This window comes from Galleria mellonella, unplaced genomic scaffold (assembly GCF_026898425.1).
Source record: "Galleria mellonella isolate WM207_F2 unplaced genomic scaffold, CSIRO_AGI_GalMel_v1 utg312, whole genome shotgun sequence".
Taxonomy (NCBI): domain Eukaryota; kingdom Metazoa; phylum Arthropoda; class Insecta; order Lepidoptera; family Pyralidae; genus Galleria; species Galleria mellonella.
This window is the reverse complement of record NW_026442074.1, coordinates 5002055-5029235: the sequence shown is the minus strand read 5'-3', so window position 1 is coordinate 5029235 and position 27181 is coordinate 5002055. Positions and strand designations below refer to the sequence as shown.

Genomic DNA, 27181 nt, shown 5'->3' with positions numbered 1-27181 from the left:
TCAAAGGCATTTGACGAGCGTTTTTTTAATGGATAAAGTTGAAATAGTAATCCCACCTTCGCGATTGGTATATGTATACTAGCGGTGTACTAGTGAGACATGGGTTAACAGACCTGCTTTTCTGCTCACCTATGATCATCTCTCAAGGTGCCCTGTCAACATATAACAACAGTCCATTCCATAATCGGAGCTGTGATCGGAGAGTGGGTCGGAAATTTAAATTGTCACACAAAGTTTTTTAGACAACCAAATATATAATGTATTATTTTTTCAAAAATCCACCGTTCTAAAAACAACTATTATTATAAAATATTCTATTCATTCATTTGTATATTTTATGCAATGTAATTTGATTAAAAAAAACATCAGATCTAGATTAACATACGATTCGACATACGATACATCAACATACGATTATGTGTACATTACTAGCGACGCGGTCCGAGTTTGTACGGTTTTTTTTTTTTTAATGAAAGACAGTCTCTGGTACTTACTGATTACTTAGCTTTCTATAGATGAAAGACTTTATAAAAGTAGTTGAGTACTTTTTGAGTTAATCCATTACAAACAAAAAATAAAATCTTTCCTCTTCATAATATTAACTGACATTAATTTATCATACACTCCTCGCAAAAATTAAGGGAACATAAAAATTATTGAAATTTTTGGGTGATTTTCAACAGGCTGTATTTCAGTGAAAAATAATCGTACAGGAAATTTAAAAAAAGGGTTTTGAAGCTTGAAAACTCTAGTTTTCAGATTTTTTGATGAAAAAATTTTTTGAGCTCCGGTTTCCATGCAATTCTTAAACAAAGCTGAAAATATTTTTTTTCTAAATTTTCTAGGTTTTGTTTTTCACTCTATGGGCATGGAAAATTTTTTTCGAGCTACTCCATTGTATAGGTCTCTTAGCGTGTTTATTCAGCTTCAAAAATCGCTTTGGATGGCTCAATTACGACCATTTGTCTCCGAGATATCGAACTTTGAATGCAAAAGCATCCTTTTCCATTCAACTGCTAATATCTCTGGAACTACTGGTCGCACAGCAAGCGGGCGCCGAGTTTCTTTATCTGCATAAAATTTTCTTGATTTTTTTAGATTTTTTTTTTTTGATAATGAATTTTTAAAAAACAAAAAATTGAATAAAAAGTGAAAAACAAATGAAATTATTGATTTTTTTTTAATTTAAGGGACAAAAACCTTGTTCCCTTATTTTTTCCAAAATTTCAATCAATTGGTCCGGGAAAAACCGTTGAACCGATCGCTCCAGGGATTTAGGGGATTCTTTAAGGAACAATAGACTGTAAAATTTTCCTCAAACCTTAGCTTTCCCGCCCATATTAGCGAAGATACAGCCAAGTAACCAAAAAAGGAGAAAAAGTCACTTTTTTCCACTTTTTTCAATTCAATGTTAGAGGTGGAAAAAAATTTTTTCTTCACTAACTCTTGACTGTGCTTAATTGGAAATTTTATGCAGATAAAGAAACTCGGCGCCCGCTTGCTGTGCGACCAGTAGTTCCAGAGATATTAGCAGTTGAATGGAAAAGGATGCTTTTGTATTCAAAGTTCGATATCTCGGAGACAAATGGTCGTAATTGAGCCATCCAAAGCGATTTTTGAAGCTGATAAACACACTAAGAGACCTATACAATGGAGTAGCTCGAAAAAAATTTTCCATGCCCATAGAGTGAAAAACAAAACCTAGAAAATTTAGAAAAAAAATATTTTCAGCTTTGTTTAAGAATTGCATGGAAACCGGAGCTCAAAAAATTTTTTCATCAAAAAATCTGAAAACTAGAGTTTTCAAGCTTCAAAACCCTTTTTTTAAATTTCCTGTACGATTATTTTTCACTGAAATACAGCCTGTTGAAAATCACCCAAAAATTTCAAAAAATTTTATGTTCCCTTAATTTTTGCGAGGAGTGTATGTTCCACAACTAACCTTTTATGAACAGTTGCGTAAAAAAATAATGTTTTTATTATTGTGACAGATATATAAGTGTCTCATAAAAATATCGTGTAAATATATTCTTGTCGCGAAGACATTAGAAAGTAGCGCAGGGCCACTTTCAACGGCCCTACTTAGTACTTATTAGTGTTAACTAGTAACTGTTCATTAAAGGCGAAGTGGTCGGTCAGTGCCGTCATTACCGTCGTATATTTCTACTTAATTATTATAATTTAAATTTTGTTCTAAAAAACAAACAATTAGGACAAAATCAGTATTGGTGATTGGAGGATACGAACTCTTTGATAGGGTTTTATTTTTATATTGAAATTTTATTTTATATTATTTTTATATTGAAATATTTTATACTAACTTTTGATTTAGTGGCAGATTGACACGTTTGCCACTAGTATGCTATTTCAATTTTGCCGCTTCTACCGACCTCTACAATTTGGTATCCTAGTTTGCAATCATATGAATTACAATTTTTTAGTCAGTAAAACATTTGTTCTCAAATTTGCCAGCCTAGGCTACATTGTAGCAGCTAATAAATTTGCCACTGTTTTGTTCGCATTTTTTTATGCATGTGTTTTTAAAAGTAGTTCTAAATGGCGTATCAAAATAAAACATATTTATTACCAGATTTTACAGGAGGCTTACTGTTTAGATGCATACAAAAGAAACATGATTAGTCGATTCATTCATTTACTCTACTGATATCTATGATTGATAATCATAATATATATATATATATATATATATATATATATATATATATATATATATATATATATATATATATATAAGGGTATCATATTTTTAATATTGATTATTCCATACTAAGCAGAACTTGTACCATTGGTATTAGACAAATGATAAAAATACATAAGAACTTTATTTTTTATAAGTTTATATGTATCTTTGTATATATACATATACATAAAATCACCCATCATCACAAATCACCCAGACCAAATTAATATTTGTATTGAGTAAATATTGAACATGCAACCATTGAAATCAAATCAAAGTTGAAGAAAAGATAATCTTTTTTGTTGTTTGAAAAAACTTTTCAATGTATAAATATTTGCTGTATTTTCTCTAAATTACAAAAATAGATTTTTTTAAGCTCACATAAAGAAAAACATGTGTTCACTATATAGACAAAAAGTAGCATGTAAATTTATATTTTGAGGTTGAATCTGTACTACTAAAACTCTTATAAATAATCATACAATCCTTTTATTCATAATATAAATATCTTCAGTTTGTTTTATACTTACTCAAAGCATCCAAAATTTCTTTGGCAGTCCAACTCAGAAGATGTTCTTTACTTTAACGGAACTTTGAATTGAAGAGTTGAGTTCTTGAGTATAAAAGTTTTCATTGTCTAATGAATTTTTTTATCTGTAATGAAAATAAAAACTAATAAAATAATACCTAGTTATATTTAGGTTAAATGTACCTTTTTTTTTAATGAGTGAAAATGGAATGTTAACCACAAAGGTTTTCAGGAAAAATTACATGGAGGTTTACCTGATAGGGCACATTGCTAACAATGGGGCAATTTGATCTATATTACTAACAAAGCCTTTCCCCCAGTTAAATGTGCTTAAATAAGCAACAGCAATAAAATACTTTTTTTTATTAAAATGGATGGTAACTCCATCTGCTCTATTGATATATGCCGGTTGGGAACCATGGCAATAGGTAAGATGAAAAGTCAAGTCAGTTAGCCCATAATAATGAATACACTAGGAATTCAGCACGGTGATTTCCAGGGGGAAATACGTGGAGGTGGACCTTCTAGGGTATGTTGCTAGCAATGGGACTAGTAGTCTGCATTACTAACAATCCCTTCCCCCCAACCATGACTGATAGATAAGTATGAAGTCAGGTCTTTTTTAAATGGATTTTTTTAAATTTTTTAAATAATAAAATGGAAACCTGCCTACACTAATGATATACATGGGTGAGGCTACAGTAAATGTTTTTTTTTAATGTGTCATAATGGAATGGTTACCCCACCCGTGCTAACAGTATACACCTGCGGGGCACCAGTGAAGGATGATAGGTGAGGATAAAGCAGGTCTGTTAGCCCATCATGACGAATTCAACAAGAATTGTTCACGATGGTTTCCAGGGGGAACCACGTGGAGGTCGACCTAATAGGGCATATTGTTAGCAATGGGGCTACAGTGAAGGTTGATAAGTAAAAATGAAAAGGCATGTATTATGATGAATACACCTAGAATTCAGCATAATGGTTTCCAGGAGGTCAGCCTGACAGGGTAATCCACATTACTGACAATCCCTTTATGAAATCAGTTTAATTGGCCCATCAACATTACAAACAACAATCCATTTTCAGTTCAAAGTACACTAACTAATATCTCACCTAACATATACTAGGAGCACTACCCAGACCCAAGCCTTAGCTTTCCTGTTATTCTTTTTTCATATATTTAATCTACTTTTCATATATATATTTATATTTATAAAACTACTAAGATTAAAAGACTTACCAATATTAAAGAATCTCTAAATTTATTTACAATAAACTCTTGTTGTATACTGTCATTAGCGTATTATAGTTACTTTTACAGTTCTTTTTTTTTTTTTACTATATTGGTTATAATGAAAAATTTAAATTCGGTATATTAATGTAAATAAACAATTGAATGATCGAAAACAAAACAATATCAACATGACCGTGTGACATCTGTCAGTTTGACTTCCATTATCTTAAAATAAAGTGGTAACATAGAACAAGAATTTATTCTTACCACAGATTAAACATTATTTCTATAAGAATTAGCGCTACTTCTAAAACTGACAATAAATCTGTGCACCATAGAAGTACCAATACACTAAAATAATATTCATAATACCTATTTATAATACGTTTGTAAGTAATGTTTCTCTAGGTAATTTAAATTTTGTTTTTTTTTTAATTCAATTGACCAAATGCATTGTTTCCATACAAATGATTTTTTTGTTCGAAATGATGCAGACTTAGTACTTTTGACATCTTTTGAAGGTCGTTATCCATACTCCTTTATATAGTTATCGTAAACATATATCATAAACATTAAGTATATCTGTGGTACATACTAATTATTTTTTATTTATTATTTGTTGGTGGCATTATATAAGTAATTATAATTGAATTGAAATAATAACGAAATTAAAATATTTTTCATATTACAGTTTATGGCTATATCCTACTACAATTATAAATGCAAAAGTTTGTGAAGATGCATGTTTATTATTGTTTATTACTTTTTCACGCAAAAACTACCGAACGAGTTTGAATGAAATTTAGTTCGAGCATAGGTTATTGTCTTAACTGAGGATATAGAATACTTTATTTAGAAATTTACGCGAGCAAATACGCTATATATAGGTAAATAATATATACAGGAGAAAAGAGATTATTAACAATGGAGTCCGATAGCCCAATTGCTAGCAATTATTAAGTCGACCTCCACGTGATTTCCCATAGAAACCATCCTGAACAATTCTTGTTGAATTTGTCACGATGAACTAACTGTGCTTACCTATCATCCTTCATTGGTGCCCCACCGGTATATACAGATAGCACGAGCGCGGTTACCATTCCATTATCAATCATTAAAAAAAAATATATACAATGTTTCACTGAAAAATATTTTTTTGTTTATATCTTTGTATATATATGTATTAACGTTTTACATGGAATTGGTCACACTGATTGTAATGAAATTTATAACCGTCTATCGTCTAGTATTGACTCTAAGTTCTTAATAATATTTGCTTGTTAATTTTACGAATAATGATATTATTTATTATGACCCAACAATTTTTTTTTTTTTTTATTTACAGATAAACCATCTAAATTATATGTTTGATGATTCTCTTGAAATTCGAAGAGGGAATGATGTTAGAAGTACCGGACAACGTGAGTACCTAACTATTTAGCTAATTAACACTTAACTAGTTTAACGTTTTGAAACAACGTAACGTGATGAAATAATTAAGATCTTAAACTGAATATACTATAAGTCTTATATCTTCATTATTTCAACCATTATTCGTCCACTTCTGGACATAAGCCTCCCCTATAGACTGCCATAAAGAACGGTCCTGAACCACCTGCATCCACTGACTACCTGCACAGATAATATAATACTATGCTACCTGTAACGCATTTCAGGTCGTCACTCTATCTAGTGGGGGGATGGGGGTCGTCCTACACTGTGTTTACCCGTACGTGGTCGCCACTCAAGAACCTTTCTTCCCCATCGGTTGTCGGTTCTTCGAGCTATGTGACCAGCCCATTGCCACTTCAGTTTGGTTATCCTTCTATATATATATATTGATATTTACTATTCTGATTCACACAAGCGAAGCCGTAGGATACGACTAGTTAGTATATATAATTTGGTATTATTCAGATGTGCTCTATGAGCTATCATATTCTTTAGCATGTATACTAGGCCCTATTTATAAACCCCAAAAGTAATAAATCCGAATCTGATAATGTCAAAACAATTGGGTATCAATTTATATTCTGTCGATGGAAAACACTGTTAATAAACTAACCGTAATAACGTCGGCTCGGCACTACATTTTAGGATTCATACCTATCTATACACTAATTGCTTGGAGAAACGTACGCATGTCGAATGTTCCACATAGCCTTTGACTACCTCGTTTGCGATTACTGCTATGAAGATATTTATATATATATATAAATATATTTTATTGAAGCAGACTGCCAGATAAGATTACACAGATGCAATTTAGATACACATTTAATAATAGCAATAGCGACGACTTATTCTCCTTGGGTATGCAATTGGAAAACATCCAATCGAGTTAGTCAGAAGTTTCAAATGAAATAACTGGGTAGGTAGGCATTATACTTAGTTACCCAACGGCCTTAAGTTAACTTTTAATTATAAGGTAAATTAGCTTAATTTTTGTTGTTTATCTCTCTAACAATGTGAAATTTCATTGTGACTTTTTCTATAATTTGAGCAAATGTGACTAGTGTTTTAGAAAATAAATAATAATGTCAACGCTTAAGAGGAGATTAAAAAAACAACGGTTCTTATGGAAGGTTAGTTAAATATATTTATACCTAATTATCTAATGTTTAGATATTACGATTGAATAAAAAAATTATACAACTTAAGTTTGTATAATAATTCGTCTGTATTTTCTATAGCTACATATATATCCAATTACTTTACTAACTCTGAATCCATTTTAATAATTCCCTTTTCAATCGGAGATAGAATTGGAATAGAATATACTTAGTTACTCCTGTATTCCTTTGATCTTTCTCCACATTAGTTTTATAATGATTAAAGCTTGTTACGAAACAAAATCTATATATTCCTCTTAGATTATATAAATAGAGCATTAAGTCTCAAAAACGGGTCAACTTTTTATCAGCTAATTATCAAATTAGCTGACTCGTTTTTTATTAATGTTCTATATACTTACACACGTAACGTGTATTGGCGTATCTATATTTAATTATTAAATAAAATTAAATAATAAAAATAAAATTCTGCACATTTTTTGCACAATAAAAAGGTACAGTATTTATTTATTTATTTATTTATTCATTATTAAATATGTGTACATAAAATGAGTTCTCTCCCAGTCAACCATTAAAAATACTCGAATGCGGTACTACTAATTATTGATATACATACATACTAAGACAAAATAAATATAGAAATTATAAAGGAATCGCTCATGACTATTTATCACGCAAAATTGTATGAAAAAGTTGACCCGCTTTTCTCGAAGCATTTGTATGGAGACATTCTATCTATATAATCTAAGATATACCTATATGTTTAGGTCATGTACCTTATTTTCAACGCGATATCTACTTTAAATTAATTATGAAATTAAATCAGATTGTCCAAATATTTGCCATAAACTAACATTTGAATCATTCACTTGTCTACGTCTACGTAGACTCGAGTCAAGAATATTATTCTACTAACCTATAATTAATAAACGATAAGAAAGATTTAGGTAGCGAGCGCACGTCTTTTTAAGTAAAGATACGCCTAGTCAGATGTGTAATTAAAAAAAAAAACATTTTATATACAACTTTACTTATAGGATAACTAGTAATTTACTTTAAATACGAGTACTTTTTTCAGTATTTATCGTGCACTTATACTGGTTTACAAATATTATGTTTTACTATAGAATATATTAGCTGTATATCTAATTAAATAAAGCTTAAATAAAATATACTATGATTCATATTATGACGCAGAATATATAACATTGTCTGTCCATATCATCCAATAATTAAATATATTGACATCGTGTTGGCATCAACGAATAAACCAGTACTCACAGTGATAAATAATGATCTATCAGCCTCATTGCTAATAATTAAAGATTGTGTCCTACAAAAAAAATAATTTCAAGTGTGCGAAAACCAGTTACGATCTAAAAATTAAACTATTGAACCGATTTTAATAAAATTTCTATGGGACCAATCTGTAAGTATATTTAAAAAAAAAAACAAATTATTTTGAATTCAACTGAACGAGTTATGAGGTACCCTAACAAAGACTTTAAGAGGGAGACTTTGTACAAAAGTCGATTGCTTGGGTACCTCTGTCCCATTCGTGTTTCAACCGTGAAGCAGTTGTGTTTGCATGGCTGTGTTTCGGTTTGAAGGGTGGGATGTGGCGTGAATTTACTGGGTACGGAGGAATAACACCTGAGTCCTCAGGAATGGCAACGCATGGGGGGTATCATGGGCGAAACAATATACTCTGTTATGTCCATGATACTGCTCATGTCTATAAGCGACGGTTACCACTTTCCATCAGGTGGGCCGTCAGCTTGTTTGCCATTCTAAGTTGTATAAAAAAAAAAAAAAAAAAAATACAACCGCAACAGCTCCTTCTTTTTAAAGTCGATTGAAAATATCGCACAGGTCGATCTCGAAACCATTGTGGTTAATTCATAGTGTATTCGTCACGATGGGTCAACTGTCCTGATTTTATTCTCACCTATCATTATTAACTGATATGCCGTCAATATGTCCTTTAGCCTAGACACTATTATCATTCCATTTTCAACCCATAAAATACAACCAGAAACCATTAGGCCAGTAATAAGATTTGTATAATTTCAAGGTGCTATCTGCTTCCTATTGTTATCAGTTACGCGATAATAACTGTGGGCTAATAAAAAAATTGATTTATTACTCATTTAGTAGAAAAGTTGACTTGAGCGTCAACAAGTAAAGTACCAAAACAAGGATCAACTAAGAATATTTTCCTTTGTTTGTGGAGTCATATATAATTATAATACCTAGTGAAATTACTGGATACTGTGACTCAAGATCTTTCATAAAGTATATTTTTTTATACAACTTAGAATGGCAAACAAGCTGACGGTTCACCTGATGGAAAGTGGTAACCGTCGCCGGGCAGTACCATGGACATAACAGAGTATACTGTTTCGCCCATGATACCCCCATGCGTTGCCATTCCTGAGGACTCAGGTGTTATTCCTCTGTACCCAGTAAATTCACCCTTCAAACCGAAACACAGCCATGCAAACATAACTGCTTCACGGTTGAAACACGAATGGGAAGAGGTACCCAAGCAATCGACTTTTGTACAAAATCTCCCTCTGGAGAGGGATATTATATAATATTATATATATATATATATATATATATATATATATATATATATATATATATATATATATATATATATATATAAGTATATTCACAAAACGGGAAAGAAAAGAATTAAAAAACAACAAATAACCTAATTATTAACATCTAAATGCAACTTTAATTAGATACCGTTTTGTCATAAGTAGGTCATATGAATACGTATATTATATCTAAAGTAATTAAAATGCAATATAATAAACTGGCATACCAGAACCGTATATAATATCTATTAGGTACACATTAAGACAAAACTATCGGTGATTGTACGTGCATAATAAATATTGACACAAGCATTTACTAAGCGTGCCATCTAATTGTGTGGTGCTATTCTGTAAAGTCCAACTCGATATTCACTTGCGGATCTACGAGTGATTTACATTTGTACTCTGTAAACAAGTAAGATCAATAAGTGTTAAATCTTTTTACAATTCTAATATTAACACCTGGCTGTTTCTGTATCTACTGTTTTTTTTTTTTACCTATGTATTGTATTATAAAAATCTTTACTGTATATACTTTACAATAAGCACATTAAAACGATTTAATGATTGACTGTCTTTGAGAAGCTGAAAGAAGACTATAGAATATTTGAAATATTAATATTTGAAATTTAAATGTTCTGCACTAGTATCAATAATTACATTTGTATTCGTTTCTTGCAGTTGCTTGTGCAGACGAATAAAAATATTGTTTTTTTTTTTAAATAGTTATTCTAGAGACAGAATCATTTGGTAGGTGGCGGTGTAGTGAACTGGTGTAAGCGTGGTACCATTCTTAGGAATTCATGTTAGTTTTCAAAATTAATTTCCCTTCAATCCCCGTTCCCAAAGCTTACAAATAATAACAATATAAAAATTAGATGATGTGAAAATGTAGGTGACGTGAAAGTGAAGTGAGCAGCGAAATTAAGTGCGGATTGTACAGAATAGTACAGCTGCTCTCAAATGTACAAAGGGTTGCCACTACTTAGGTGAGTAACTATTATTTGAAAATCGAAGATTATTTATTTACAAACATGAGTTTCATATATTTATTTATTTATTGGAACAACAATCTGCAATACAATATTATCTTAATACTAATGGTATCATATAATTAGAGTGTTTGCAAATGTTTAACCAATATCGTTGTCCACGAAAGAATAACATGGAAGTTGCTAGGACTAAACGCAGCTCTGGCTTGAGTTACAATATTAAAGTGAAAAACATAACATTTGTAACTTGCTCATTTTTTAATGAAATACTAAAATTACAGGCAATTATTTTATTTTTTTATAATTCCAACAAATTATTCTATATAAAATAACATACGAATTCTATAAAAGTGATGACTTATGGAATTGAAACATGGTCCAATCCAGTTACCTGTATGCAAAAGCTTCAAATTACTCAGCGAGCTATGGAAAGGGCTATGCTCTGAGATTCTTTACATAACAGAATCCGAAATGAGCATATCCGTAAAAAAAAACCAAAGTCACCAAAATAGCCCGAAGAATAAGCAAGCTGAAATGACAATGCACTGATCGCATAACTCGAAGAACCGACAACCGATGGGAAAGAAAGGTCCTTGAGCAGCGACCCAGTACGGGCAAACGCAGTGTAGGACGACCTCTCATTAGATGAATTATGGCAGCCTATTAGGAAGCTATATATTCAGTGGTGAACAGATAATAGCTGAGACGATGATGAAGTCTATTACTATTACTATCGTTCTCTAACGTGTACTAATTAAAAATACCCTAATACAATGATAAATAATCTTATACGTATATTCACACCAATCACAATTTCCAAATTAAAAAACCTAAACCGTAAAGAATATTATTAAAATATGAAAAACATATAGTACCAATAAAATTATTGATGATTGAAAAATTTTGTAACGGTGGGGATTTAAATCTATACCTTCTACGCCATACCGGGACCACTACTCTTACCTGTATGAAAAAATATAAGATGCGACTTCAAATCACGTCCACAACGAAATGTTTTTATCATTCAATAATTATTGAAATATGAATTTCATATTTTAATATTATTTCTATATCAATTTGCAATTATGTAATAAATTGTCAAATATCTTACAATTTATCATAATTTTAAATATCTTTAAACATCTTTATTCAAAGACTTGTTTATAAGCACTTTTAAATGGTCTTTTTTTTAATCTACTGTAGGGTTCTGAAAGTTATTATCTGTTGAGAAGAGCCCGCAAGAAACTCAACAGTTACTTTATGTTATCAACAGTTAATTTAGTTAGTTCTTTTAAATCTCTGTTAACTTTATGTGTATTTATTTAAATGAACTATGTCTAAAATTGCATGGTCGTTAAAAGCCCATGCACGATCGATTAACACAATGCACATTTGTCATAAATAGAAATGTTTAAATAATAATCCACGTGTTTTACTATTAAAACAAATACAATCGAATTGAGAACCTACTTCTTATTTAAGTCTATTGAAAATTAGAGAATATAAATTTAGTATGATGGTGTCGCAGTATGATAGTACTCGTATGACGCTATTCAATGAACGATATATGATGTATATGAAATCAAAATTGTTTAGAACTTGTTTTTCTCACGGGCCCGTGGCTAGATAGTACAAGTACGAATATAACCTACCAATGATAACAGACTAATCCTTATTCTTAGTACATAAATAGTGTCGGAATTATAAATACCTAGACAGTTAAAATATCGTTGACTTAAACATTCCGATCCTGTTTTTGTTTGTACAATTTTTTTATGTGTTCAATCGTGCAGAAATTTGTATAAAATGAAATACTCAAGGAAACTACATAGATTAAAAAAGAATTATCAAAAACTTTGTGGGTTTAGGGTGCAATTATTTACTTTAGAAAAGTTTAATTAAGTAAGTGAAAAAATATCCAAGTGATACGAGTAGTGAAACCCGTGTCAAAATCCGTTGCGTCATTTAGAAGTATTAGAGATACAGACAAATGCGGACAGTGAATTTGTTTTATATAATACTATTTGTCAACCGACTTCAAAAATTCTCAATGCCGTTGGTTTTTTCGTTTATGTTTATTACTTCATAATTCCGTCAGTTATAAACCGGTTTGGAAAAAAAAACAGAAATATCAAAATCGATTCGATAATTAAGTTTTAAAATTGAAATAACTGGAATTTTTAAAAACTATCATTATCATATTCAACGCAATTGTTATTTATGAATACATTGAATTGATTTGTCACAATTGAAGGTGTTTTTTTTTTTGGAACAAAATCTCAAATTATAAAGATTATAAAGATACAAGTAAAAAATAAAATTTCAAACAGCTACAACCCTGAAAATGTTAAACCTATTGCTTATACAAAACATTATTTACGCACGTTTAATTAACCTTAGTTTTGTAACAGCCTTCCAGTTGGAGAAAAACTGCGTTACAAACATACGTTTATACACATTCTTCGTGCTGATAAGAAATTGTCTGATAAAGAAATTTGTGTTTATTGTGTTAAATCACTGAAATATTTTTACAAGTGTTAAATGTAATGTGATTCTAGATAGGTAATGTAAATTAGTCTGTTATATTCTGGACGTGAAATAGGTAAGTAGTGTCTGTATTTAAATTATAATATATATTTATCTGTAAATAAGTTCAAAGCAACTGTGTTTTGCAAAATTAATTTTAGTATCTTCTACATATTTAATTGGAATACTTTTGCAGCAGTTACGTATAAGAATTAACTCTTCGTCTAAAAACTAGTATATAATACCTACTTCTTCTGTATACAAACAAAACAATAAACTTTACCTATATTTAAGTAACATTAATATAAATTAATAATTATAAGATACTAATATTTACCCGCGACTTCATACGCGTATTCGGGATGTGTTAATTAACCGGAATATATGTAAAATAGTTTATGCATTTCTCCATATCAAATACTATATATATATATATATATATATATATATATATATATATATATATATAGAGAGAGAGAGAGAGAGAGAGAGAGAGAGAGAGAGATATTAATAAAGAAACAATCAAACTCATTTTCACTGTAAATGGATTTTGTGCACCGGCGGACAATGAATTTTCAATAAGTCAGATAATAAACAAATAAACTCACTTTCATGTTTATAATATTAGTAATGATAATATTTATATAAACTGCAAGTAACACTTAAGTAATCAATTTACGCAGACTTATAAATAACTCGATTTAACATACTACGGTGTCGCCTTATTTATTTATTAGAAGTCTAACAATTTGTTCAGTAAATATTTTGAGAATATAACAATAATCTATCTAGGTGATTAATAGTGGAAAATATTTAATGACTAGCCGTGTTCATTGCAATTTGCGATTTCCATTCCATTTTCATGTCCTGAATAAAAATACCTTTAGCTAATCGTTGATTCGGCATGTAATATGTATTATAATTTACGTGAAGTTATAAATTTATTATAAAAATGGCTGACCACCAAAAACCCTAACTGGCTTTATAAAACAGTAGCAAATTTTTTTTCTAACTCACCGATCAACTATTTGTATGATACATAGAAAAACAATAAACATTATCATCTCAGTCATTATTTGTCCACTCCTGAACATAGAGCACCCCCATAGACTACCATAAAGAACGGTCCTGAGCTACCTGCAATTACATCAAAATAACTATTGAGAATTGATATTAAAACCAAGTATTTTTAGGTTTATCATATTTGGAATAAATTCAAAATTAGGATACTTCCTGTATCTCCTGTAAAGTTATACCCTTGTAAGAAAGACTCTGTTTTCCGCACTTAGCCTCTCATTTGGGCCGTTGTGCGTGAAAGTTATACCCTTATCAGGAAAAGATAGTAATGGATGACAGGTGAGCATGACATCACGTCAGTTGGCTCACCGTGACTATAGTATGAGGTTAACTACGATGGTTTACGGAAGAACTGCATGGTGACTCCTTTTTTGTGGATTATAATGGAACATTAACCCCGCCAGTGCTATCAATATACGCTAGCTTGAATACCAGTGAAGAAACATAAGTGAGGATGAAAGCAAGTCAGCTGGTCCATCGTGATGAATTGAACAATAATTAACGATGATTTCCCGGAGTAGCCGCGTAGAAGTCGACTTGGTAGGGTATATTGCTAACTATAGAGTTGCAGGTCCCCATTACTAATAATCTCTTCCATCTCCCCGGGTGGAGGTCAGCTTAAAAGGGAAAATAACAATCTCTGGGCCCTGTTACTAACATATCCTTTATTGATGTATCCTTAAGCAACGCATATTAAGCTCCAATATAAGAGCATTTAAGTTTTCTTTTAAAAAAAATTTCTCCTTCCGTCAATGACCGATTGAAAGTTTCAAAGTCAAATTGCGCATTCATTATCCTTCCGTTATTCTGGGATCAATGAACATTCCGATCCGCTAATAAATACCTTATCAAAAGCCATAATAAATTACAATAAGTATGAAGACCTCCAACACTGTTTTGGCAGACGTCGACGTTAGTTTGAATCAAGCATCAATGTTGACTCAAGTGTTTCCGCAAAATTAATAAAATTAATACACTGAATTACTCTTTTCAGTTATTATTAATCTTTTTAGTTATTAGCATTCTCATTGTCGTTGCAACCTTATGATGATCTTTATTGTGGTAGTCACAATCAGTATACTATGCGTTATTTATGATTCATCTACTTCTTGCAAAATAATTCATAGCATTTTTATTTTTTTTACTTTCCAAAGAAAAAAATAACCGTATTTTCAATTATGATCAAATATACTAATAAACGACGAGAATATTCGTATGTATACATAACATTTGTTGGAATAATTTAAAATTTCGTATCGGTGTTCATGGTAGGCGTGGCTAGTACTCATTAGTACAAAAACCGTTGCCTATCCAATGGATTGGTAACCCCGCCTGTGCTAACGATATATGCTAGGGGGACACCAACGAGGGATGAAGGTGAGAATAAAAAGGCATAGCAGTTAGTCCATTGTGATGATTACACCTGAAATTTGGCACGATGGTTTCCGGAGCGGACCACGTGAAGGTCGATCTAATAGGGAATATTGCTAGCAATGGGACTGGTAGTCCGCAATATTAACCAAAACCTTCCTCTCCTAGGCAACGGTTACCACTTTCCATCAAGTCGACCCTCAATTTGTTTGCCAATGCTAGTTTATTAAAATGTTATGTTATTGTAAATTTATTAATGTATATATATATATATATATATATATATATATATATATATATATATATATATATATATATATATATATATATATATATATATATATTGCATTAAAACATACAGTAACAACAATAAGTTAATAACAATGTTAGCATGTATTGTGTGAGGATCAAACTTTTAATCATTGGGAGGTGAAAATTACTAAATATTATATAATAATTATTTCCTTAATTCACTATACAACTAATGTCATGATGTCATCAAAGCACTATCATACAATATTAATAATTATGAAGAGTTATAGGCATCTTACCAGTCTTACCATAATGAAGGACTTATTATCTTGAACAAACACAAGTCACGAATAGAACTAAGCTTGTACTACTGGAAAACCATATACGTAGGTATTGCCCCACTGATATGATGTTATCATTATAGGGAAATTATTATATGTATATAAAAATATTTTCCTTTAAGAATATGCGAGAAAATTAATACTTTTTGACTTCAACAAATCAATTCATTTCGGAAAACCCGTTCAATCAAGTAATCCGTAAATTCAGTCAGAGTTGTAATTAATTTAGGTTTGTTAATGACAGTTACGTTGTTTTATGCGTAATATCAGCCTATTATCACAAGGTTTTGTTAGAAATACATTTGTGTATCTTAAATTTAAATAGTATAAATCCTCGTCCATTTCTTCGCTTACTTTTTAAAAATCGCGTATCCGATTTTGTTAGGGGTTCACTGTTATTTAGATGATTTTTTACGGAAATTTTGCACCCGTATGTAATCAACGTGGGTTGCCAGTTTAATTAGTGTGTTTTAATATTCAAAATAAATACCTTATAGATTGTATGTCTTCTTGGGTAAAGATATGTCTTAAATTTTTTTACCTTATTAATTCACTACGATTTTAATAACAGATAGATAAATATAGATAAAAATAGATAGGTAAATTTTATATTAAAATTTTTCCTTCTGTGCTGTTGGATGATTATCATTTGTAAAAGGTATAAGAAAATGCATTGTAGTGACTCAAGAAGGGTTTACCTTGTGCTTACTATTAAAAATTCTAAACACATTTGGAATTAATTCAATGGGGCTATACCAGCTACTTTTATTATACAAAAGGTAAATAAATTTATTTTGCTTCCGAAACCTATACAATAAGTATATCTATTATATATAATAAAAAACTATGACTATTGAATTTCGAAAGAATACACACACAAAGAAAGTAAACGTTTTCCTCAAAAAAAAACATGGGTAAGTAATATAGAACTGCCATATTATTTTACACAGTGGTCATGACGAGCGGAATGTAACCCAATACTGCATTTCCATAATTTAATGGAATCCTTATAAATATTAAAAGTTTACACGTCCCCCCCCCCCCCCAGCTATGGGGGAGGCCTATGTCCAACAGTGCACGGATAATGGCTGAGATAATGATTATAAACGTGAAAGTGATATTTTTTTGGTCTCTTTAACCAAACATTATACAATTTGATAATACACGTACTATTTATGACGAGAAAAAAATTATTTTTTCTTCTGATCACTCAATAGAAATGGTAACTTTTTTAATTGTCTATAATAAACGCTATCCAAAAATCTGGGCAAAACGGGTTTTAATTAGAAGGTATCTAATATTAATAAATACATAAGGTAATTAATTTATATACGTATTCCAATAGACAAAGTTGTAAATATTTATATAAGCATAAAAACCGTTATCAGTCTGCCCTATAAAGGGCTGAGCAAAAATATAAATATTATAGATAGCTTATAAGAGATGATAAAGAGCACTCGTATGAGGATATACTTAGCTAGTCTAGTCATGATGTACTTTCCACCTAACACAAGTATTGTTCTGTAACCACAAAATTCCTCTTCGTGGTTACTTGGAAATAAAATCAAGACAATAACATAATACAAAGGGCTATAAAAAGGATACGATTGAATGTCCATATACTAACGCTTCTTTACAATATCTTACATTATCCCTCTATTCCTTGTTATCTCCGCGAGCATTATGAATATTTATATTCAAGAGACAAACCACTTCGCCCATAGACACGATTACTTCTAAAAACTCCACCACATCATACTCAGACTTTTGGAAATTCCTTCACATTTATAACCATTCGATTATGGAATAGTCTGCCATTCGCAATAAGGGAATCGCCAAGTATAGGCATCTTTAAACGTCAACTTAGGGAGCATTACTTTTGTTAGTATTTTTTTATGTATTATTTCTACCAATATTTTTTTTTTTTTTACAACACAGGGGGCAAACGAGCATGCGGCTCACCTGATGGTAAGTGACTACCGCCGCCCATGGTCACCCACAACACCTACGACATTGCAGGTGTGCTGCCGGCCTTTTAAAAAGGAATATGCTCTTTTCTTGAAGGTTATGTTGCCGTATCGGTTCGGAAATACTGCTGCTGAAAGTTGATTCCAAAGAGTGGTTGTGCGTGGGAGAAAGTGCCTTGAAAAACGCACGGTGGAGGACCGCCACTCGTCCAAATGGTTGGGATGAAATTTTAGTTTATGGCGGGTTGTACAAACCCTGTAAATATTTATATATTTACAGGGTTTATGTATTTTGTGTAATGAATATGTAGGTTGTATTATTTTTTGTATATACTTATCTTACGAATATGTTTATGTAATGTACATAATACGTATAACTATCTATTTTTATTTTACAATTCAATTTACTTGAAAAGGTTTGCTAAAAGAAATCTCTTATTAAAGATAAGTTCGCCTTTGTACATTACGTTTAAAATTAATTATTCTTAACATTATGTTTGTATACAATAAAAAAAATATGAACATCCCAATAACTGCCAAATAATTTCTATTATTTTTAAGGAAATGTTAATGAAATGAAATGTTATTCGCACAAGTTATTTATATAATCATGCTGATTTTCCGATCATTACGATTTCCCCAAATTGCGAAATAAAATTTACCAAAACGTAGTAAAGAAAGGAAAACACAGAATCTTATCCTGCTACTAATATTTGCCATAAAATTGTGAAAGATTATAAAAATGTTTGGATGTCTGTTAAACAGATTTGAATAAAGTTTGGTATCCATGTACTTACATTTTTATGGCCCACGGGCGTAACTTTTTAAACGACTTTCAAAATAAGTAGGTTTTTTCTTTTCAATTCATCTGATCTGTATTATTTTATTTATAATTATAAACACTAATATTACACGAATATGTTGCCAATTGTTAACCCATTTTTACAATTGTTTTTGCAAATGTTTGGTCCTGTGTTGGCCCCATACGATTTTGTGGCGATTGAAACTGCCGTTTGTCTTTGCGAAACTAAAAACTGCTTGGTGTAAAGTAATAAGAAAAATATAACCAAGTTTTATTAAAATTTGCAAAAGCACTCTCAAAATTATATTAGTGACAAGTCAAAAATATCAATTAATTATTAATTTTTTTATTATATTAGACATCAGCAGACTATCTTTTGGTCGGATCAATTACCTTATTCACATTTTAATTAGATCTACTGAAACAAACGATATTAGTATATCTAACGATTCCGTCTTCTAAATTCAAATATGTGTTCACTATTTAAATAGTTTCGAGCAAAATTTACTTGTTAAGTATACTGTATTTATTAGCCGTCGCGTGTTGATGCGTCCCTACACTGGATAGCTTACTGTTCAGCATCAAAGTTATGATTATTTAAAACGCCGTACATTCGGTTTCGGTGTCAGTATTCATTTTCCAACTGTAGTGGGAACTTGTCAATAGTGTCAGAATTTTTGTCTTCCGCACGTAACTTTTTTCTTTATGAAAATAAGGCAAAGAATTTTATTATGTACAAGTTTATTAATTAAAATTGTCAGTGTTGTCTTGTGCTAGTGAATTTATTAAGTGTTAAACTATGTAACATTTCTCTGTGTATATATTCATCATGGATTGTGATCAGGTGTATATTTAAAATGAAAGAGGTATTTTTTAAATATTTACAAAATAGTTTTGTCAGTATTTCGGTTATTTTAAAATAGATATTGGCCATAATACTGGCTAAGCCGTCCAATTTTCTTGCACCCCTACGGGATTCATTTCTTCTTATTGGAATAAAAATTATTCTATCTCTGAAATTGTAGCAAACAATACACATTTATAAAATTTTATTTATCGGTTGAGTGAATATGAAAATTAGTGTGAATAGAAAATGTGTGATTACGAATAATTTGTTTTATATATATAAACTCGACTAATGCAATCAAAATAATCAAATGATACCCCGACTAGTCTTTGAAACTTTTGATGACATCACACATTTGGTCATCATTCTTACAGCCTACTTTAGGTGTGAAAATCCAACAAACATACAAACAAACTCAAACAATCATTCTGAAGTATAGAACTCTATTGTTCTATAACGCAGATTTATAAATCTTATGGGAAACTTCATAATTTAACATTTTGTTCCATAAAAATAATCAAATTCAATCATGACAATTACATAGCATGATTTTGATGAAACCATTGAAATCATTATAAATATAGTAGAAATTAAACTCTCCTCCATTTTGAGATTAGTTGAAAACGAATTAGATGTTCTTAATGATCTTCACAGTTGGTGGTTAGATGATAAAGGTGTATAAATAAATATGTAGCTATGGTATGACAATTCGATGATCCTAACTAAATTTTCCATGAAACATTAATGTTTTGTATAATTATTTATAACGCCTTCACTTTTTAGGACAAGTTATGATCATTATCCTTTTTCATGAGAATTTCGGGAAACTCCTTCTTAGTAATTATTTTATTATGTCTCTATAATTATTTGTTCTCAGACTCCTGTTTCTTCAGAAATATTAAAAAGCTATTTTAAAAGAATGCCAATGATTTCAATTTACTTTGAACCCTGTACTCATATATGTGCATCAGTTTTGTTTAACACGCCGTCTCACCTTCCAATGGTTATGTGTTCGATTCCCGTACATCACATTAATACAAACAACAAGAATGGTTATTTATATTGTTATATATATGTTTTTCTTAAGGTTGTCTTGAAAAGATTGCTCTCAGCAATAAGACCGCCTTACTGTACTTATACAATTATATCGTTATATTGGTTAATTGTCTTGCTTATTTCCTATACTGTATAATGCAAATAAAGTATACTCATTCACTTATTAACGTTTTTGTTTCTATGTAATATGTTAAATAAGATGAAGAATTTTTGGACTTAATTAAAAAGTTCCAATAAAATAACTAATTCCAAGTCTCTTATTCATTATTTCATTCCTTTTCGTTCCTACGCCGTCGTAAAGTGCCGACTACGGAAATTTAGCACCTATGCAATAAAAGGAAAATTTTAATATAAAATCTTTTACCTAGCTGACTGACCAGTGTGCAGCGTACCGATATTAGGTCTGATGTAGTTCTTTTTAGAAGAGTAATCCAACTCTATGAGATTTGTTTGCATTTGTTGTTTTTTTTTAAGATCGTTATCTTAGAACTCAGTTATTTAAAAACCGATTTGGATTTTTTTATTTGAAACGATCTACTATCAGATTAGTTGCATAGAATTTTTATTAAAATCAATCAGTAATTTAGTTTTTAAACAAAATAATTGTTTTGCCACAATTGAAGTTTGTGTTTTTGTGGAATAAAATTTTCAATTATTTTATGCTTGCCATAAAATAATTGAAAATTTTATTTTACATTGCTTATATATATATATATATATATATATATATATATATATATATATAAAAAGTTAAACTATTTTTATATATATATATATATGAAAAATTGAAAATTGTTGTAGATAAATAGTTACAAACGTATTCATATTGACTTACAATATTATTTTATGTATAATTTTTTATTTGTTATCAAATTTTGAAGTGAACAACTTCAAACAAAAATGCATACCAATATTTTATTAAAAATTATAAGAATAATCTATAAATAAAACTCGATGCAAAATTTTTGATTTGTAATTTTCAACTATGCTGTTTTTTAAGCATTTGCAAAAGAAAGAAGGAGGTTCGCAATTTGTTTGATTTTTTGTGACGCTTAGCTTTCGATTACGTCGACCATTGTGAACCGATGATGATCACAATTATCATTGCAAACGATTTACTCCCTTATATATTTAGATGGAGTTACGTTTTTTTCTTTGCGAACCACAAACTGCTTGTTACGAAGCAAGATCTTCTTATATATTATATAGATTGGATAACGGCATAATAACTAACGGTATAACTTCATTGCTATTAGGTACCTTTGCTATAATAACCATGTACTCGTATGTACTTAATGTATGATGTGTTATGTTATTTTATGTAAATATATTGTAAGGTAGGTACTATATATTTTTAAGAGTTGTTATACTACTAGTCCAGATACAGGTTGTTCTTTTTCGGGATTTTTTTATTTAATTTTAGTAATATTAAAATTTATTCTAGCAAAAAAGATTGCGATTTTTTTTTAAATGAACACGCGATTTAATTCGCCTAATTATTGATTCACTGCCTAAATTTCATACCTATATTATCATACCTATTGCATATACCTACCAATGAATTAGTTCATTGTAAAATTTAAATATCTGCAATTCTCTATGGTTCATTTTGTGATACTAAATCTTAATATCAACATCATAATTACTAAATATAATATGATAGTAACAAAAATAATTAAAGATCTATTACTCTATATTACTACAGAGCGATAGAAGTCACTTCATACCGAAGCGATCGGTGATTGAACTCGTGATAAACATACCTTGCTGTCAAATGTCCATCTAAAGATGTGATAAACGTGGGAAAATGAATTAAATTAAAGAAATATAAAGATAAGGAAGAAAAATAAAGTATTCATTGATACAATAAAAAGACGAAAGTTATCCTGTTGTATTTCTATGTATGTTATGTTCAAAATTGTAAGCGATACTGCCAATCCTGAACGAAATTTGCAGTCGCTAGGATTTACTCTCATGTTGGTCACATACTAATTTTGTCACTATTGAAGTCAGTTTATTATTAAGGTTTATTTATGGAACAAAATATCAAATTATTTGTAGAACATAATCTTAAAAAACTGTGTGTATTATTATTGGTTTAATTCGTTCGTCGAAAAGCGGATTGGTACCTTAATTAATACTAGTGGGCCACTATCTCTGAAATGTAATAATAAATATAAAAATATGTCTACATAAATGAATATAAAGGATATAATAATATACAGGATATGAATAATTAAATATTTTAACTATTCATATTTTAAATCTGTGGACACCTTTTTTCCATTTTAAATAATATTTAAGTAAATAATTCCATCATATTGTCTGCTATCTGTAGATAATGTTGAGACAAAAGAATATACCTAAAACAATAAAAATTATTGTTGTTAAGAATAAGACGTAACATGTAACTGTGAAAACCTTAAATTACTATTCAAATGAAATCTAAATCATTAATATCCACTTAAGGGATACTTCTAACTATAGACTTGGTATAACGTAGTCACTTATTAAGATTCTAACATTGTGAAACTGAATATTTTTTACAAAGAAACATGGGTCAAATGACCAAAACAAAAAAAAAATGTGCTTATAAAGGTAATGTGAAAGAGAGATTGTTTCTATTAGTATTAATACTTCAGAAATTACCAAAAAACCTGTAACAAACTTAAGTTATGATGTTAAACTGTTATTGTTTTATTAAGGAACCCTTAGTGTGTGAGTCCACACACTCATACTAAGCCAGTTTTATTTGATACATATTTAAGAATTATTTCGAGATGGTCACTTACTTTGTAGGTCGTCCCAAATTAATTTTATGTGTATGTTTTTTAAAATTACATTTGTTACAGTATGTTAATTAACGTAACCCATTTCTTTAAAAAAGGAACAACCTATATCTGTATCAACGGCAGTACACAGTACAAAATATGTACATACCTATTATTATGTAGTGCCCTTGGTACAGATACAGGTTGTTATTTTTTCGAAAATTTTAATTTAATTTTTTATTTATTTTTAGTAATATTAAATTTATTCTAGAAAAAATTGAGATTTTTTTAAAAATGAACACTAGGACTAATTTTATGTAATGGATTACGTTATTTAACATACTTTTACATTTCATTAAGTTTCATATATGTATCTATAATATATAGGCATAGCTTGAATTTTACATCTGTATATGAACCAAAATTCCTTTATTTCCTAAAAAAGAATTCCCAAAAGACTAGTTGGTCTGATTTTTTGCCAGGTTGTTACGCGATTATAACGCCAGTACTGATCAATAAGATTTACTTCCATGTTAGTCCCAATTTAATTTTGTAATTATTAAATCAGCCACTTTTTTTACATTGCAGAAACTACTTGTTGCTAAGCAAAACGCATATAAACGTGATTTCGTACAGATCCACACTGGAAAATAATCTTAAATATGCTAATCGTAGTAGTACTGGTAATAATGTTACCACTACTTTTTTATGCAACTTAGAATGGCAAACAAGCTGACGGTCCACCTGATGGAAAGTGGTAACCGTCGCCTATAGACATGAGCAGTACCATGGACATAACAGAGTATACTGTTTCGCCCATGATACCCTCCATGCGTTGCCATTCCGGAGGACCTATGTGTTATTCCTCTGTACTCTGTAAATGTACTGCCATATCATACCTTGCAAACCGAAACACAGTTATGCAAACACAAATGCTTTACTATAGAAACACGAATGAGACAGAGGTGCCCAAGCAAACGACTTTTATACAAAGTCTCCCTCTGGTACAATAACTATTACTACTAGATATAAGTATCAAGAAATATTTTATCATTTATTGTTTTATTTCATGTGCTCACGACTAAATTCGCTTTATACAGAGCAAAATGTCACTACATATTTTTTCACAACACATATTATAACGTAATAATATTAAGTTCTAATACTATCTCTAGTTAATGCAGATAGTAATAATAATTAAAACAAAAAATTAATAATAAACTCTTTATTGCGCACAGTAGAGATGTATACAAGGAGTATTTATACAGAATGTGCATATACAAAAGGCGGCCTTATCACCAACTATTATATATATATTTACACCAACTATTTCCTTGATCTGCTTGATGTAACTATGCCTTGTCCCTCTTCTCCTCCTTCCTTTTATCTTATCTTCTATTAGAACGTTCATAAGTTCGTCATGATGTATCAAGTGTCCTAACATTTTTTCCCTTCTAATACATAACATGAAACATACATACATAATATAAATAATAGTACATAAACATAAATATACTAATGTATTATCTGTGCTACAGTTTAACTGTTTTAAAGCTTACTTTTAACGATCATAAAGACCTTGACCTCACCTTCCTATGGTTGCTGGTTCGATCCCCGAATAATACACACATTTATATTCATGAGTATTCCTATTGCTATATATATATATATATATATATATATATATGATTAAGCATGTATTTAAAAAAATATTTAAATATATCTATAGATAGAACAAGCTTTGTTTATTTTTTACTAGATAGCGCTGAATATTATGTCTAATAAATAAATAAAGTAAATATACTTCATTTTCAGCATCCACATGCGTTACAACTCCTTCTGTTATTGTAATGTTAATATCACAGAGTACATTTTGTGTTAGTATTTATAGTAGATGAAGTAGAAGATATTTATCATTCTAAATAACAACTTTATTTACATAAGTTATGTACCGACATGTAATTACCGACAATAACTGCGTTTGACATGGTTTTTATTAGTATTGACTTATTGGTAATAACGTATTCGTATTGTCTGTCACGACGTATGTTATTTTGCACTTTTGAAAAGATATAACTATAGACGTACTGAGTCATAGTATGAATAATCAATATTAATTTACGACTTACAATATTATACATAGATTCATCGCTTATGGAAATTCATAATGTTTATTACCGGTATTTGTCGTAAAATTTCTTTTGCGCATTTTTAAAATGAAAGCGGACTGTCGATACTACACTACACTTTGACATCCATGGAGTCTGTCTTGCGTTGCTATTCCTAAGTATGAAAAAAATACGACGGACTATGCTTAGAGGAATTGTTCAATATGATGCCCATGGCCACATTCTTCCATCGTATACCATCTAACTCGCCATCAACAAGAAGTTCATCCTCATACGTAAAAGCCAGAATGGTCGCATACAGCGCGGTTTCAGAGATGTTTCCTCCCACAAATGCTCAGGTTATGAAATGAGCTCCCCGTCAATGTTTCTTAAGACACTACAGCTCTTCCTATATTCTTCAACAAAAGGGTAAAAAAAATTTTTTTCCCTGCTATTACGGGCGTCCAAAGGCTACAGTAAACACTTTACATACAAGCAGGCGACCCATCTGGGTCGTCTACTTAAGCCGTAAAGGCGTGACGTTAAGATATAACAAACTAAATGAACGGTCCTGTACCACCGACATCCACTGACTCCCTGTAATGCATTTGAAGTTGTCTCGCCATCTGTATTTGCTTGTACGGAGTCGAAACTCATAAACTGTTTTCCCCATCGATTGTTGGTTCTTCGAGTTATGACTAGCCCATTGCCACTTATACCCAACCAGGTCGACCTCCTCGCGGTTCCCCATGGAAACTATCATGGTTATTTCCTGATGAATTCATCATGATAGGCTAACTGGCCTGTTTTCATTCTCATCGATCAACCTTCACTGGTGCTCCCAGCCGCCAGCGTATCCCGTTATTGCAGCCAGGGTTACCATTCCATTCTCACCCATAAAAAAAGCCCATTGCCACTTCATTTGCATTGATACTTAATCTGCTTATCCTACGGGCTATGCCGGCCCTCTTTCAAGATCAAATGCCGGTATAATTTACATTACGAATTCACATAAACAATTAATTCGACGTACAAAGTCATGGTTAAAAACTAGTATAGCTATAAAATAGACACCTCCAAGCGTTGACGTGATGACACGTCGTAATATCATTGCTAATGTCAATGTCACGCCATAATCGCCGCTAAACAACTTGCAATCAGTGAAATGACAGTTTTCTAGCCGTTTCCCACAGTTGTCGGTGTAGTGTCACGGCTCGTTTGAGCTCACTGTTATGTTATAAATACATCCACAAAGTGGCGCTTTATCGGACATTATCAACAATGTATTGATTTAAATGCAGAATAGACACTACGGGATAAAACTAAAATAATTTTCTTTAACGTCTTTTTTCATTACCACCATTTCAATCGAATGGGTCATACACACCCCAGAATTGTCTGGCATCCACCTTGATATATGAG

At 30.6% G+C, this 27181-nt stretch overlaps 2 protein-coding genes across 7 annotated transcripts in view; one reads left to right on the top strand and one right to left on the bottom strand.

Annotated features, from left to right (window-relative positions):
- LOC113515147 (methyl-CpG-binding domain protein 4-like) overlaps positions 1-4665 on the bottom strand; it is a 28179-nt gene extending 23514 nt beyond the window's left edge. For both annotated transcript variants that reach the window (XM_026899307.3, XM_026899306.3), the window contains exons 1-2: positions 4474-4665; positions 3232-3355 (exon numbers count right to left, since the gene is read on the bottom strand). The gene's annotated coding sequence lies outside the window, so the exon portion shown is untranslated. The remainder of the gene's footprint in view (positions 1-3231; positions 3356-4473) is intronic.
- The window catches only part of LOC113515146 (calcium release-activated calcium channel protein 1-like), a 54590-nt gene that overhangs the window by 13021 nt on the left and 14388 nt on the right, over positions 1-27181 (top strand). Inside the window, exon 2 of one of the 5 annotated variants that reach the window (XM_026899303.3) lies at positions 5813-5888. The exons of 1 other annotated variant lie outside the window; for it this stretch is intronic. In XM_026899303.3, the coding sequence (XP_026755104.2) occupies positions 5838-5888 (51 nt within the window). In that variant the 5' untranslated portion in view covers positions 5813-5837. Of the gene's footprint in view, positions 1-5812; positions 5889-6837; positions 7053-19609; positions 19844-27181 lie in introns of those variants that run through there. 3 more of the 5 variants (XM_052895819.1, XM_031908448.2, XM_026899304.3) reach the window with 3 other exon arrangements.